At 46.3% G+C, this 13994-nt stretch overlaps 2 protein-coding genes across 5 annotated transcripts; one reads left to right on the top strand and one right to left on the bottom strand.

The window, feature by feature from the left end:
• Positions 1-2386: 2386 nt before the first annotated feature.
• On the bottom strand, positions 2387-4992 carry SMIM7 (small integral membrane protein 7). The gene is made up of 5 exons (XM_074851589.1): positions 4874-4992; positions 4741-4782; positions 4587-4639; positions 3798-3888; positions 2387-3218 (listed from the first exon to the last, which is right to left on the bottom strand). The coding sequence occupies exons 1-5, from the start codon at positions 4897-4899 to the stop codon at positions 3203-3205; spliced, it is 228 nt and encodes a 75-aa protein (XP_074707690.1). The 5' UTR covers positions 4900-4992; the 3' UTR covers positions 2387-3202.
• Positions 4993-5139: 147 nt separating this feature from the next.
• On the top strand, positions 5140-12327 carry TMEM38A (transmembrane protein 38A). 4 transcript variants are annotated; one of them, XM_074851586.1, is made up of 7 exons: positions 5152-5295; positions 7657-7744; positions 8116-8272; positions 8829-9013; positions 9605-9692; positions 9805-9922; positions 10231-12327. In XM_074851586.1, exons 3-7 carry the CDS (start codon positions 8127-8129, stop codon positions 10450-10452), a joined length of 759 nt encoding a protein of 252 aa, XP_074707687.1. In that variant the 5' UTR covers positions 5152-5295; positions 7657-7744; positions 8116-8126; the 3' UTR covers positions 10453-12327. The 4 variants fall into 4 exon arrangements, with proteins under 4 accessions (XP_074707686.1, XP_074707687.1, XP_074707689.1 ...); XM_074851588.1 differs by having other exon boundaries at positions 5182-5284; XM_074851587.1 differs by lacking the exon at positions 5152-5295 and adding an exon at positions 5448-5576.
• The last annotated feature ends 1667 nt before the right edge of the window (positions 12328-13994 follow it).

Here is a 13994-nt window from a genome sequence, read left to right on the forward strand (position 1 = left end):
GGAGTGTTGATCTGCTCGAGGGTAGGGAGGCTCTGCAGAGAGACCTGGACAGGCTGGAGCGATGGGCTGAGGCCAACTGGAGGAGCTTCAATAAGGCCAAATGCCGGGTGCTGCACTTCGGCCACAACAACCCCCAGCAGGGCTACAGGTTTGGGGAGGAGTGGCTGGAGAGCTGCCAGTCAGAGAGGGACCTGGGGGTGTTGATTGACAGCCGGCTGAACATGAGCCAGCAGTGTGCCCAGGTGGCCAAGGCCAATGGCATCCTGGCTTGTATCAGCCATAGCGTGGCCAGCAGGGACAGGGAAGGGATCTTACCCCTGTGCTCGGCACTGGTGAGGCCGCCCCTCGATGAGTGGGTTCAGTTTTGGGCCCCTCACTCCAAAAAGGCCATTGAATGACTCGAGCGTGTCCAGAGAAGGGCAACGGAGCTGGTGCAGGGTCTGGAGCACAGGTCTGATGGGGAGCGGCTGAGGGAACTGGGGGGGTTTAGTCTGGAGAAGAGGAGGCTGAGGGGAGACCTCATGGCCCTCTACAACTCCCTGAAAGGAGGGTGCAGAGAGGGGGGATGAGCCTCTTTAACCAAGTAATGAGCGGTAAGACAAGAGGTAATGGCCTCAAGTTGTGCCAGGGAAGGTTTAGACTAGATATTAGGAAGTATTTCTTCACAGAACGGGTAGTCAGGCGTTGGAATGGGCTGCCCAGGCAGGTGGTGGAGTCCCCATCCCTGGAGGTGTTCAAGAGGCAGGTTGACCCAGCGCTGAGAGATCTGGTGGAGTTGGGATCTGTCAGTGCTGGGTTAATGGTTGGACTGGATGATCTTCAAGGTCCTTTCCAACCGAGATGATTCTGTGCTGGGCGGGAACGAGCCTTGTGGGGAGAGAGGGCTCGAGGGGATAAATATCCGAAATAAACCAGCGCTCCTTGGATGTGGCAGACCTAATGCCTCATTTCAGGCTCACAGGAGGGCAATGGGGTCCTTTAAGTTGTGAAAAGTCCAGTGTATTTTGGAAAAAAATATTTTTTGCCAAGTGGCAGAACTTTGTTTTTTCATTATTTTCAACATAACAGGTGATGAAACAATTACAGACTTTCAGCCATTACCTGGGAAGAATTAACCTTACAAAAATGGAACAAATAGTTCTTTTTACAGATGTATTTCCCTTCCCACTTCTACTGTCTCCTTGATTCAGAAGAAAGCACTAGTAAAGGGCAAGTCAGGTTTTCAGAAGCTTGTAATACAAAAATGGACCTGGTACAAAAGCAGCCGTACAACAAAAAACTTAAGTGAAAGGCATCCTGCACCACACTAGGTAAGTGATCAGCCCAACATTTAAACTTTCCAAAGCCTTTAAGAGCAGCTCAAAACTAAGGGGTAATTTTAAAGCACCTACTTAAAAGCTGAGTGACAACTTTTATTGTTTTGAACTGAAATCTTAAGGCAACAGCACGCTATTAAGCCTCATAATCTATTTAGAGTGATAAAATTGTCCGTATTCCTTTACCAGTAGAGCTCGATCATCCTCTTTCCTGTATGCAGTGTTCCTCAGAAGGCAGACTGTCACTTCTGTACAGGATCAACTATTTTTCCGAGTAAGAATTAAACCCCTGCCCTCTCCCTGAGTCCAAAACTGAGCCCAAGCGCTGAGTCCAGGGGCCTCTACTGGGTTATGCACAGATGGTGACAGCCCCTTCCACCCCTCCCCTTTACATTACTTGGTTTAATGAAGATTAGGGAGAAAATGTTTTCCAAGAACTACATAAAGCACTGGATTTTGTTTAGATGCCATGACAAGGCAGCCTGCTGCTTTTTTTTGCACATTCAAAAGAATTAGAAAAAGGTAAAAACATAAAATACAGAAATTAAAGACAAGGAATATGTTTAAATTTAAACCTAGGATTGTAAGGTTTTGGACAGTTCAAACCACACCTGAAGGATCCTTTCCTCCATACATTTTTCTATGTTCAGGACAGCAAGGCATCTTCCCTCAAGCTATCCATCCCCAGAAGAACAGAACTACCCTTCCCCTTTCATGTTTCATTAACATCAAAACTTCAGTTTATGCAAAAGAGGGTGACTTGAGTAAATTGCCGTTAGTGCCCAACATGTGTCTGACTACCCGACTGCATCCAGATAAAATTCAAGGTACTCGCTAAAACCTGAGCTTCAGATTCATTTAAAGGAGACCTCTCTCTCCTCCTCAACAGTCAGACAGTTAAAGAAATTGAGGCCAAGGAAGTTCCACTAATAGTTTGGTTTGATTTAAAAGATTCTCAGCACTGCACTCCCCCTTAAATTATCTTGGTGATGCTGGGGGCAAGGTTACTGGTCAAACAGGCTAGCTCAACGTAAATAAAAATAACGCAAGCAACCAGACACAAGACTTACTAAAATTTCTCAAAAAACACACCAATACTGAATTTATTTTTCTTGCAAGAGAATGAACACAGCATCGAATAGACATTTTACCCTTAAATAGAACAACTTTATTGAACCAAATCCAAGATTATTTCAAAACTATTCCTTAGCATTGGCTTATAGAATTATTTTTGCTATTCAAAATCCCTTACATATTGCTTAGAAAAAAACCCCTTATCTTTGAAATTTTAATTTAGAAAGCATTTTGTTGGAAAAACACTGAGAAGGTGAGAATCCCATTTTTTTTAAATCCTTTTCTATTTCTGCAACAAAACTAAATGGAATAGTGAAGTTACACCAATACTTTGCTCAACTTTATAAAAATGAGAATCAGGAAGTGCAACTTCCAAGTACCCTACGCCACGGTGACATTAGCGGACACATCCAGAGCTGGGAGTGACTGACAACACAGAGTTTTAAGACCGTGGTCTTCAGTCATGCTCCAGTTCTACCCTGCATACTGGGCACTCTAAGCCTAGCAAAACAATTTAAAGTTCTCTTTATTTCAGTGAAGTTGAAATAATTTTACTTTGAAGATTTTTGGCTCAGCAGCCTAAAGGCTCAATTCCCCCAGCAGCGAGCAAACCAGCATGCACCGTATGATTACATGACTGGCTGAAGAGGATGAACATGTCCCGTCCCTGGAACGTGTTAGGGGTTTGTACCGAAGAACAGGCCACAATCCCAGGGCTGTGTTTTGAAAGCATTATAATCTTTTACTCTATAGAAAAGTTGTTTCCAGCCAAAAGTCTCTTCCAAGTTAACAGGTGTATTTGTGGATGACTTTCAAGATCCAAATAACCTAGTGGATGCAACAGGAAAAAAGCAGATGAGAACCACGTACAACTGTGACCAGTCACACCAATGCCCTTCCAACTCACACCACCAGTGCACATCTGGCCAGCGGTTTCGCTCCCCCATACATCAGACCACAGAGCTCCGTAAGTGAGGGGAAGGCAGCCTGTGAGCCTGCCCGTCAGAACTAAAGCCTGTTGTTGCCAGAGACTGTTCTCCAGGCTGATTCTATTACTTGGTGGGGTTTTTCCCCCCCGAAAATGATAAACATCCCAAAAGTTAAACTGAAATGCTGACCCAAGTGATGTTTTATCCAGCAGTCCACAACGAGGAACGCTGTATTTAAGGCTAAATGACTCACACGCTGGCAGAGAAGGTTTTCATGTGTTACGGGTGCCCATATTACCAAAAAACTGTGAGGTCAACCAACATCTCTTTGAAGAGTGAAATAAGTAAAATGAAAAGGAATTATGGAACAATACAGCGGGCGAGAAAGAGATCCAAAAAGCAATATATGTGCAAGAAAAATCCCAACATATAGATCTTCCTATAAACAAATGACAAGATGCTGTATGGCATTACTTACACAATCATGCAGAACATCATGAAGACATTCCACAAGGCAATGAAGATTCGAAAATATCTGAGACTCAGCAAGAACTCTCTGATATTGTCACCTAAAGATCAAAAGAAGAAGCCCTTGATGTGAAAAATACCTAATGTCCTGGCAAGTCACCTTTTCACCAGTGCCTTAAAAACCATAAGCAGCTCTGACAGAAAAAACTCAAAATGGTCAGACAACAAAAACCTGAAAGTCAAAGTTTTAGGTAAACAATCCATGCTACCTTCAGGGCATCCCTGTAAGGGCATGTGGCAAAATAAACAAAGATAAAAAGGGGTCACACTATTAAAAAGGGAAGGACAGCCCTCTGTTGTAGTTTTCAGTCTTCCTGGGACTTTCACCCAGCAGATACAGGGAGCAATGCCCGTGCACACACACCAAACTGGAAATCCAGTTACAAGCAGAGCGTTACCTCTGTAGCACAGGCCCCTACTGTCAAAACTGCAAAACAAAATATGCATTTTCGTATTTCTTCTCAAATCACCAATATCGGATGGTATTGGTTTATCCAGCCTGTATGTAAACATCATGGAGGTAAATTTTAGGTTGCAATTTAGTAAACTAAGTTCCAGCCACAGAGTAATTCGCATCCAAACAAAATGGGGTTAAACTTGTACTTTGGCGCCTTGAAAATGCCTTAACCAGGAATTTCCGTCAGAAAACGCCCGTTCCTGGGGATATTCAGACAACCCTGAGGCAGCCCACGGGGGAGAGCTCAGGCCCCGCTCCGCGGCTCCCGGCTCCCTCCGTTACCGGTCGTGGGTTCCCTCGACTCCTCGCCGAACCCCTCCGTGTCTCTCTTCCTCCTGCGGGACAGCGAGGGGGGCCCGTGTCAGGCGGGGTGAGGGGTCCCCCCAAAACCGGCGCCTCTCTCCCTCCCCCCTTCCCCCCGTCCCCGCCCGCTCACAGCCTGAAGTTGAGCACGGCCCCGGCGTTCATCAGCAGCGTCCTAAGGGACAGACAGACAGACAGAGAGAGAGAGCGCGTCAGGCACGGCCGGGCCCAACCGGGCCGCCGCCCCCCGGGCCCGTCCCCGCTACCCGCAGAGCAGCAGGTCCCCGATCATGGCGGCGGCTCCGGCGGCGGAAGCGGAAAGGGCGGGCGCTGCCCGCGGCGCCTGCGCTCCCCGGGGCCGGGGCGGGAGGGGGCTCCGCGCCCGGCCGCCGTCCCGCGGGCCTGGGCCAGACCCGGTCACGCCTCCCGCTGCCGCCGCGGCCCCGTTAGAGGCGAGGCCGCGCCCCGGGACGTCCCTCCGGAGGCGGGCCCGGGGGCGGGCCGGGGCCGCGGCGAGCGGCGGAGGGAGGGCGGGCGGGCGGTGCTGGCCGCTGCCGCGGCGCCATGGAGCTGGCGGGGGCCCTGCAGCTCGGGGAGCTGGCGGCCGCCTTCGCGGCCCTGCCCGTTTTCCCGCTCTTCGACACGGCCTACTTCATCGTCTCCGTCCTCTACCTCAAGTACGAGCCGGGTGAGTGCGGCCCCGCGCCCTTGGCCGCCCGGCGCGGCCCGGGGGAGCCGGCGGGGGCCCGGCCCCGTCAGTCAGGGCGGGGCGGGCCGGGGGAAGCCGCCTTCTGAGGGCGGGGGGTGGCAGGGCCCTGCGGGCCGCTCGAGTCGTGTTTTCTGAGGCATAAACCTGACAATTTTTGTGCACCAACAGGCCAACCCTGTCCTCCTGTCCTGTCCTCCGCAGGTTTCGCTGTAAGCAGCCGCGTTCAGAGCTCAGAGCCTTGTTGAATTGCTTTTTCAGAGGTATAAAGCAGAAAAAACCTCCAAGATCTAGTCACTCTGATTCTGAAAATTAATCTTGCATTTTATTTAGGATTGGATTCCGACCACACTGAAGTATTTAAGTTCAGTCACTTCTTTGCGGCTATCCCAGGACTTAGTGTTACGTTTCTTCCCAGTTGCTTTTCTATTTTTGTGGTAATACTCTCCTCCTATTTATATACAAAAAGGCTGTAAGTAAAACCTTTTTTTCCCACCTTCCAGACTATGCCATAATCTCTTCTCAGGCACCCTAACTGACCTTGCTTTGTTCTCTTGGGCTTATCTTGTGAAGATCGATAGATCTGCATCTTAAGCTTCCACGTTCTGCGCTGTTGCTGTCCTCTCGATGTACCTTTGATAGCATGTGCCCTCTTCATGCTCAGTTTTGAACTGTTTCAGTGAACTGCCCCATGATTGAGGAGAAAAAAACTAAAACCACACTTCGGTATAATTTTAAAATCCTCCAGTTGTGAGATCTCCGTGCCACACAATCTACATACTGTTCTAGTTAAACTCCATGTAAACAGAAGTGCTGGGTTTTCGAGGCCTGATCACTTACAGCTGTCTTGCAGCATTAAGGCCTGAACAGAGCAGTTTAGAGGCAACCCTTATGAAAACAGCTTTTAAAAATATGTAAGGCCAGTAATCCACTTGGACTGGACAAGGCTGGGGTGTATTCTTTACGAGATTCCTACACCATTTCATCCCACAGCTCCTGTGGTGAAGATCAGTGTCAGGACAGTGATGTCCTGTTTCCTCCTTGGAGACAGCATGGCTTCACGGAGCCAAAGAAAAACAAGTGTTACTAAATTTAAGCCTCAAGCTAAACTTCAGGTTCCTATAGAACCAGCTTGGCTGTTGCAGCTGTCTCACTTCCACTGTTTTCAGCTGGTTCGAATGTCTTTGAGGATGGAAGAGTCTGAGCAGTCATAGTTTTAGGTATGCTGATCACTTACTGCTATTTAAGGTGGCTGCTGTTAGTAATGTTGACATAACATTTTAGCATTCTCTCTCTCTTGGCTGCCTGTTACCAGCTTACTGAACAGTTTGGTATCTGAAACGCTGCACAAAGGAGTCTGGAGCAGTTTAATTGTAGAATCATGGAATGGTTTGGGTTGGAAGTTGACCTTAAAGCCCATCCAGTCCCACCCCATCTGCCACAGGCAGGCACACCTTCCACTAGCCCAGGTTGCCCAAAGCCCTGTCCAACCTGGCCTTGAACCCTTCCAGGGAGGGGGCAGTCACAGCTTCTCTGGGCAACCTGTGCCAGGGCCTCCCCACCCTCACAGGGAAGAATTTCTTCCTTATATCTCATCTAAATCTCCCCTCTTTCAGTTTAAAACCATTACCCCTCATCCTATCCCTACCCCCCTGATAAAGAGTCCCTCCCCCCTTTCCTGTAGCCCCTTTCAGTCCTGGGAGGCCGCTCTAAGGTCTCCCCAGAGCCTTCTCTTCTCCAGCTGAACCTCCCGAACTCTCTCAGCCTGTCCTCACAGGGGAGGTGCTCCAGCCCCTGATCATCTTCGTGGCCTTCTCTGCACCTGCTCTAACAGGTCTGTGTCCTTCTGATGTTGGTGCCTCCAGAGCTGGACCCAGCACTGCAGGGGGGGTCTCACCAGAGTGGAGTAGAGAGGAGAAATCCCCTCCCTCGCCCTGCTGGCCACACTGCTCTGGATGCAGCCCAGGACACGGTTGGCTTTCTGGGCTGCGAGCGTACAGTGCTGGGCATGTTGAGCTTCTTGTCAGCCAACACCCCCAAGTCCTTCTCTGCAGGGCTGCTCTCAATTGCAGGGCTGCTCTCAGTAAGGTGATGAAACAGTCTTACAGAACTGATGTTCTTGAGAGATTTCCTTGAAGATGTGGATGAAAATGGCTAGAAGAATAAAAAAAAGGCAGTAGAAGGTTGTGGGAGGAGACCATAAAGTATTATCAAATAGTAATGCTGTTTTAATATCTAGTTGCATTTTCAAAGGGCATTTCCAAACTAGTACAGGAGCAGGGAAGAATCCTCAAATCCTCTTCTTTCAAATAAAGATTAAGAATTACTGTTCTATTTTTACAGGTTATCTTTTGAATGAAAGAGCTGAACAGATTGTTCATGAATTCTAGAGGGCACCTAGGTTGAAGCAATGGAGAGAATGGAGAGAATGGTACTAGTATGCATTTTATTTTCAGACTGTAAAAAGACATTGTTTTCAAGGGAAAAATTGTTCTTTCTGATTGCAGTAAGTAGCAGCAAATACCAGAGATAAACGCTTAGCCAATTCATAACCTTCTAATGACTTAGTTCATCTGAAACCTTACGGGGGGCCTGCAAGCTGGGATCACACGTATCATTTCTTGACAGTGTCTGGTACTTGTTCAGGTTTCACAGAATACGTATTTTTGTATTTTGTTTTACAAGCACTTTTCTTTGACTTATTTTGTTGGAGAACATGCACCGCAAGCCTCCTTCTCAGAGGGTCTTGAAGTTTCTGCTTATTTGCTGAATCCATCTTCTCATTTAGAATTTGCTTCACAGGAGCCGTGGAGATGTCTCGTAAGAGCCCTTTTGCCTCCTGGCTTTGTGCTATGCTCCACTGCTTTGGAAGTTACATACTTGCTGATCTGTTACTTGGGGAACCACCGATTGATTACTTCAGTAATAACTCCAGTGTCATCCTGGCTACAGCAGTCTGGTGAGTCTTTTGCACTTCACCCAATTTATTAAGCGTGAGACGCTGCTGGCTGTGTAGAGAACCGTCCGGTGTGAAGGGAGGTATTCTCCTTGTGTGACACACGTGTATTATCTTGCTTGGATTTACTGGGGAAAGAAGAGGCGGGGTGAGGTAGTTTTTGAGTCTTTCATATTCCTAGATCTAGTTTCCAGCTTCTCTGACCAGTTGTCTTTGATGATATGGGTTGGGTGCAGTCCAACCACTGGGCATTTCTATTCATAGCTGCTGCAGCTGAACTGTGGCCAAACCACAAACGGTGCAGCACACGCTGCACCGATACCACATATAGTAGAGGAATGGCCCACGCTGAAGATTTGGGGGCATTTTAGTCATCATGTTAGTGAAATAGGCACAAATTAACTACAGTTGCTCCAGGTTTCATTTCCTCAGTGCGTATGGGTTGTATGTGCCTTTCCTTCTCCCTGACGTAATTCAGGCTAACCCCACAGTACTCTGAATCCCCTCTGTACATCCCAGATCAGGACAAACAAATAACCTCTTTGTGATTTTGTTCCAGGTATTTGATATTCTTCTGTCCCATGAACCTCTTCTACAAGTGTGTTAGCTTTCTGCCTCTGAAGCTCATCTTTGTGGCAATGAAGGAAGTGGTCAGAGTTCGCAAAATTGCAGCTGGGGTCCACCACGCTCATCACCGTTACCACCACGGGTGGTTCATTATGGTGGCTACTGGATGGGTCAAAGGTGAACCATGAGATACTCCTAATGCAGCAGGGAGGCACCAGCCCTGTGGGGAGGGATGGGAGAAGCTGTGAGTGAAGCTTAAGGTGACCACATTACTGGGTGCTGGCCAGTGGGCTGGTTAGTGGATGTGGTCAGCTGGCTTCAGTCCCGCTCCCTAGAACACAGGTGTGGGTTCATGCTCACGCAGTGGCTGTCAGCTGAGTCATCATCTCGCTTTAATGGAGGCATGAAGAACTGGACAACTGGAGAATTCAGGAATTGTTTATTCTTTCTCCCATGTTGTACTGTCTCTGGCCTCGCCTGTATCTTTTCAGGGGAGTTCTACCAGTGTTGAAACAGCCCAGTCAGTTTTCCTTTGGCTTTTGTTTGGAGCAAGCATTTGAGCATCAGTAACTGGAACAGAGGCAAATGCCCTTTCCCTGCATCACAAAGTCTAGAAAGCGTTTGTCCTGCTCTCTTACTTTAGGCTAACTTCTTTTAAATTTGGGAAGAATGTCATGAACCTTTTATTCCCCTTAGGTTATCCTTATCCCTTGGGGGAACTCTCTCCTGGAGCAGCAGTTCTAGCTGTTCACTTTTACTGTTCTACAGGTTCTGGTGTTGCCTTGATGTCTAACTTCGAGCAACTGCTGCGTGGGGTCTGGAAGCCAGAAACAAACGAAATTCTTCATATGTCCTTGTAAGTAGGTGGCCTGTAAATTCTCTGTCAGACCAAAAATGGAATTTAAAGAACCATTCGGGACTGGATGCGAACAATGCAAACCTAGAAAATTTCTTTATTTCTCTTCTAGCCCTACAAAGGCTAGTCTGTATGGCACAATCCTCTTCACGCTGCAACAAACTCACTGGCTCCCCGTCTCTGAAGCCAACCTCATCTTCTTTTTCACCATGTTCATGATAGTTTGCAAGGTAAGTTTACAGCAGGTTTGCTGCTAACCAATCTACAGAACCAGAGAAAGGGTACAGACTTAGACTGGGGGTGTTCACCTTTCTGAGCCACCGTTGAAGGCATTGGCTGTACATACAGGAAAGATCTGCTCAGGAAATTACAGGCTAAATTCTCCATCATAGAGGCAGTATGGTAGAAGATCCTTGTGATATAGCCTTGAGTCGTGTAGCACTAGGGACTTTTATCCGGGGTCAGTGGAAAGCTCCTTACTAGTTAGTATTTCACAGCTGGTGTATGTGATCTTTAAGTATTCACTGTTGCACGGCAGGTTTTCATGACGGCAACCCACTCTCATGCCTCACCTTTTGCTCCGGTGGAAAGCTTCATCTGCCCAGTTTTCTTTGGCTCGGTTTCCAGTGGACACAGTAGTCATCATCACAATCAGCATGGGGCCTCCCATGAGGTTTCCCATCCTCCGCCTCCTCCTGCAAAGTCAAAAGAGGAGCTAAATGAAGGCACAAGGAAACGGAAAGCAAAAAAAGCTGAATAAAAAAGCAACCACACAGTAAATAGGCCAAGAAAATCCTTCCAGAGCTGAGTCTCAGAGCCACCTGTGACCTCCTTTATCCTCCAGTCTTTCTCAGACTCCAGAGGAGAGGTGGAAGCCAGGACACTGCCAGGCGGGTCCCTGAATTTCATTTGTGCTCTCTGTGCTGCTGCTTGCTTCTTGGTCTCTGTCTCTCTATTCTGATCATATTTTCAGGGATTTGTAGATTTGTGCCAGGATGATAAGTGGGTGCCAGCTCCTAAGCTGTCAGCAGTTATGATGCAGCATTTTCAATTGATATAAAATCTTTCACTGGGTTTATTTATGAATGGAGGTAATGGTTTGTGCTCCTGCAACTCATAAGTTCCTTTGAGTTTTCATTGACCTTTTTGATGTCTACCAAAACAACAAACTGTTAAGACACAATCAATGTGGAAATTGGATTTCATACTCAAGGAAATTAAATGGTCTCATACGAGCCTGATCTAATTTTTCCTAGCTCCCACATCTGCCATATCCAATCAATGTGACATTTTATATGCAATAAGGACATCGACTGGTGTCCTAGCTAAACTCCTTTTCTATCACTTAAGCTCCCTCTGATTCTTCATGGATAGAACACTGTCCCTTTCTTAACTAAGCCTGTGTTTGCAAGAGCTTTGAAGCTGTGAAATGCTCTGAGTGCTATGTATTGGTACTGTTATTATGCCAAACTGTCGTGTAGCCTTGCTGCACATTGTTAGTAATAGTGTGTCCCACCTCAAACCTGATCATATTTAACTCGGGAAGAAGCATGGTTTTGGTTTGTTTGTAATCCTGTGGGATACAAGAAGGGTGTGTGAGTGTAAATAAGTATTTATTACTATTTATTTATAATTGCCAGGGCATCTAATTCATGGACCTGAAACTGGCTTTTTTAAAATGTTGGATCTTTATATAGAGAATTGGATACTTCTAAGTATGGTCCTAAGCCCACAGCTATGTGCTGGTTTGTGCTTGAAGCAGTGATTTTGGTGTGCTGAAGGACAGCCTGAACACTCACTGGGTGCAGGAAGGAACACTTCCTGTATTTTTAAATTAAGGTATAAAGGCTGAAGAAGTGGATTTCCCACCAGCTGATTAAAACTACTTTAAGGACTGATAAAAGCACACCAGCTGAAGATACTGATTATCCTTCGTAGGTCCCTTTTGGCCAAACTACTGCTCTGTGAAAGCAGCTTGTGCCCAACACATGAAGAAGATGAAATGCCTTGCATGGCTCAGGGAGGAGTCTGTCAGTTCGTTCATGTTCTGCTTAGTGAATACTGGCTTTTAGACTAGTCTTAAGCTGTTCTTATAACTGATTTTGTTCTTAGAAGTGTCATCATCCAGGGGCTGGGATCACGGCGGTGAAAGTGGCATGCACGGGGACGTAGCACTGGACTTTCAGTTAAGCAGCACATTGCCAGCCCTAGCAATAAGGTTTGCTGCTGTCATCTTGCAACTGGGAATATAAATAGAATTTAAGAAAAGCATGGGGTTGTTTGGGTTTTTTTGGTGTCCCTGTTCAAAATTGAAATTGACGGTTAATTAAAAATGAAAAAAAATTTCTTGTATACAACTGGATGAAAGGCCTGACAAAAGGTCAAATGATTTGTGGGCTTGGGTTTTGACAGTGCCTTAATTTTGTGAGTTTCCCTCCCCTTCAGTAGAAAGCCAGAATTCTACCTGACACCTCAACTGTCTGGTTTTGCAGATACTGGTCTGCTGAAACTTGATGTATCCCTAGCATGCACAACACTATAAATGTTTTATGAGATGTATGATTCAAGGGAATTTTGTTTTATAAAAGCCGCCAACAAATAAAAATTGTGAAGTGACTCTGATTGTCCACTGGCACTTGAGGAAATACATGTGTTTCTTTTACTCTCACCAGTCTCGGAAGCCACAGGCTCCTTGATCTACTTAAAGTCTCCTTGACCTGATGACAAACTGATTCTAACTGAAGAGAGAGATCAAACTTTGATAAGTTTGCCTACAAGTATGCCTGAGCATGTTATAAATGGAAATAACATGGTAAAAGGTCCATTGCTTTTTTTGCATTTGTAGTGATGTCATCCAAGCAGACTTTCTGAGATTTCAGGGAGGGAAATAAGGGAAGTAACTTCCTTTGGTGTTTATACCAGTTGACTCTGTCTTTCCTCTTGTCACTGTAAGAGGAAGGAGAACATTCACCTGGGACAGGTAAATATACACACGCATACACAACCACACACACAATTCTAGCATATTTATGTGGAGTTTCAGTATTTCTATTTAAAACTGAAAAAAAATCAAAATGCTTTAAACAACCGTGAATATTTATTTAGCACGGTACTCTTAGCTGCTGCTTTTGAAGTGCCAGAGTCAAATCATAGCTGCTAATCAAGAAGAGATAGAAATATTCCAGGAGATGTTAAAATTAAAGCTCTGTACACCTTCAAAGTACCTTATCTGGAATGAGATTAGTATCAAGAAGGCAACTGCCATAAGGAAGAGTCACAAATTTCATCTAGTGAAGCCTTTCATAGTGAGAGATACAGAACCTTTCTTGAATTTCCATGGCTCAGCACTGGTTGTCTTTGGTACGATTCCAGACAGGCGTCCTTCATCCCAAGAAGCAAAGGTGGATCTTTCGAAAAGCAGCAGGGACACAGGGTTCTAGTGGGCTGCTCTTACACCCCTGGGAAGCCCTACTTTACCTGCACATATGCTTCTTCCTTAAGACTCTGCTCCAACCAGAATGAAAATGGTAGCTGGGCATTTCCTGGAGGGAGGAACTTGCTTTCACGGCACAGAGATGGGAGAGAAGAGGGAAACATGACCCAGGCAATCTACCTGGCTCACAAAATGAGGACATGCAAAGGGCTATTTATTTTCTGAAGGGTTTCACTTGTCTCCCCCCAGATCTAACTCTTTTAAAATGTCTATTAATCAGAGCAGTTGAGAATGTAAATTGTGTTGGAGTGTGGGATTTAAAGTCTCTGTATGACCCAATGGAAAAGGTCAGTGCAAGCCTTATGCATATTGAAAAAAACTCCAGAAAAAAGCATTAGAATGTTTCAGGTGGTTTAACCCTTCCCCTCTCCCGTGACATCCATTTCAGTGTTATCAACAAATTTTGCTCGGGACCTGGACAGAACAATAAACGGGCAGGCTGATGAGAATAGGTATTTCAAGGGCTTTGAAAAATCCTACCACGTCTCAAGAGTCCCATGCTGTGCTGGCTGTGCAGAACGTTCCCGGCTCCAAACTCTGCTGCAGTGCAGGGTAGGAGAGAAGCACGCCAGGGCTTAGGCTTCCACGGGACAGACGTCATTCCCTCCAAAGATGTTCTGATCTGATAACTCCTGATACTAACTCTAGTGAGATGCAGCTAAATTTAGCAATAGGTTTAATCCTCAAAGAGGCCCTGGTTGCCTGATGGAAAAGGCAAAGTGTTTCAGTTGCTGCTCTCAGCGTTTCTTGTTGATTGACGGGTTTCCCTTTTCTGTTAGACAGGGTGAGCCAAACCCAGTGTCCACAGC

This window comes from Strix uralensis, chromosome 27, assembly GCF_047716275.1.
Source record: "Strix uralensis isolate ZFMK-TIS-50842 chromosome 27, bStrUra1, whole genome shotgun sequence".
Taxonomy (NCBI): domain Eukaryota; kingdom Metazoa; phylum Chordata; class Aves; order Strigiformes; family Strigidae; genus Strix; species Strix uralensis.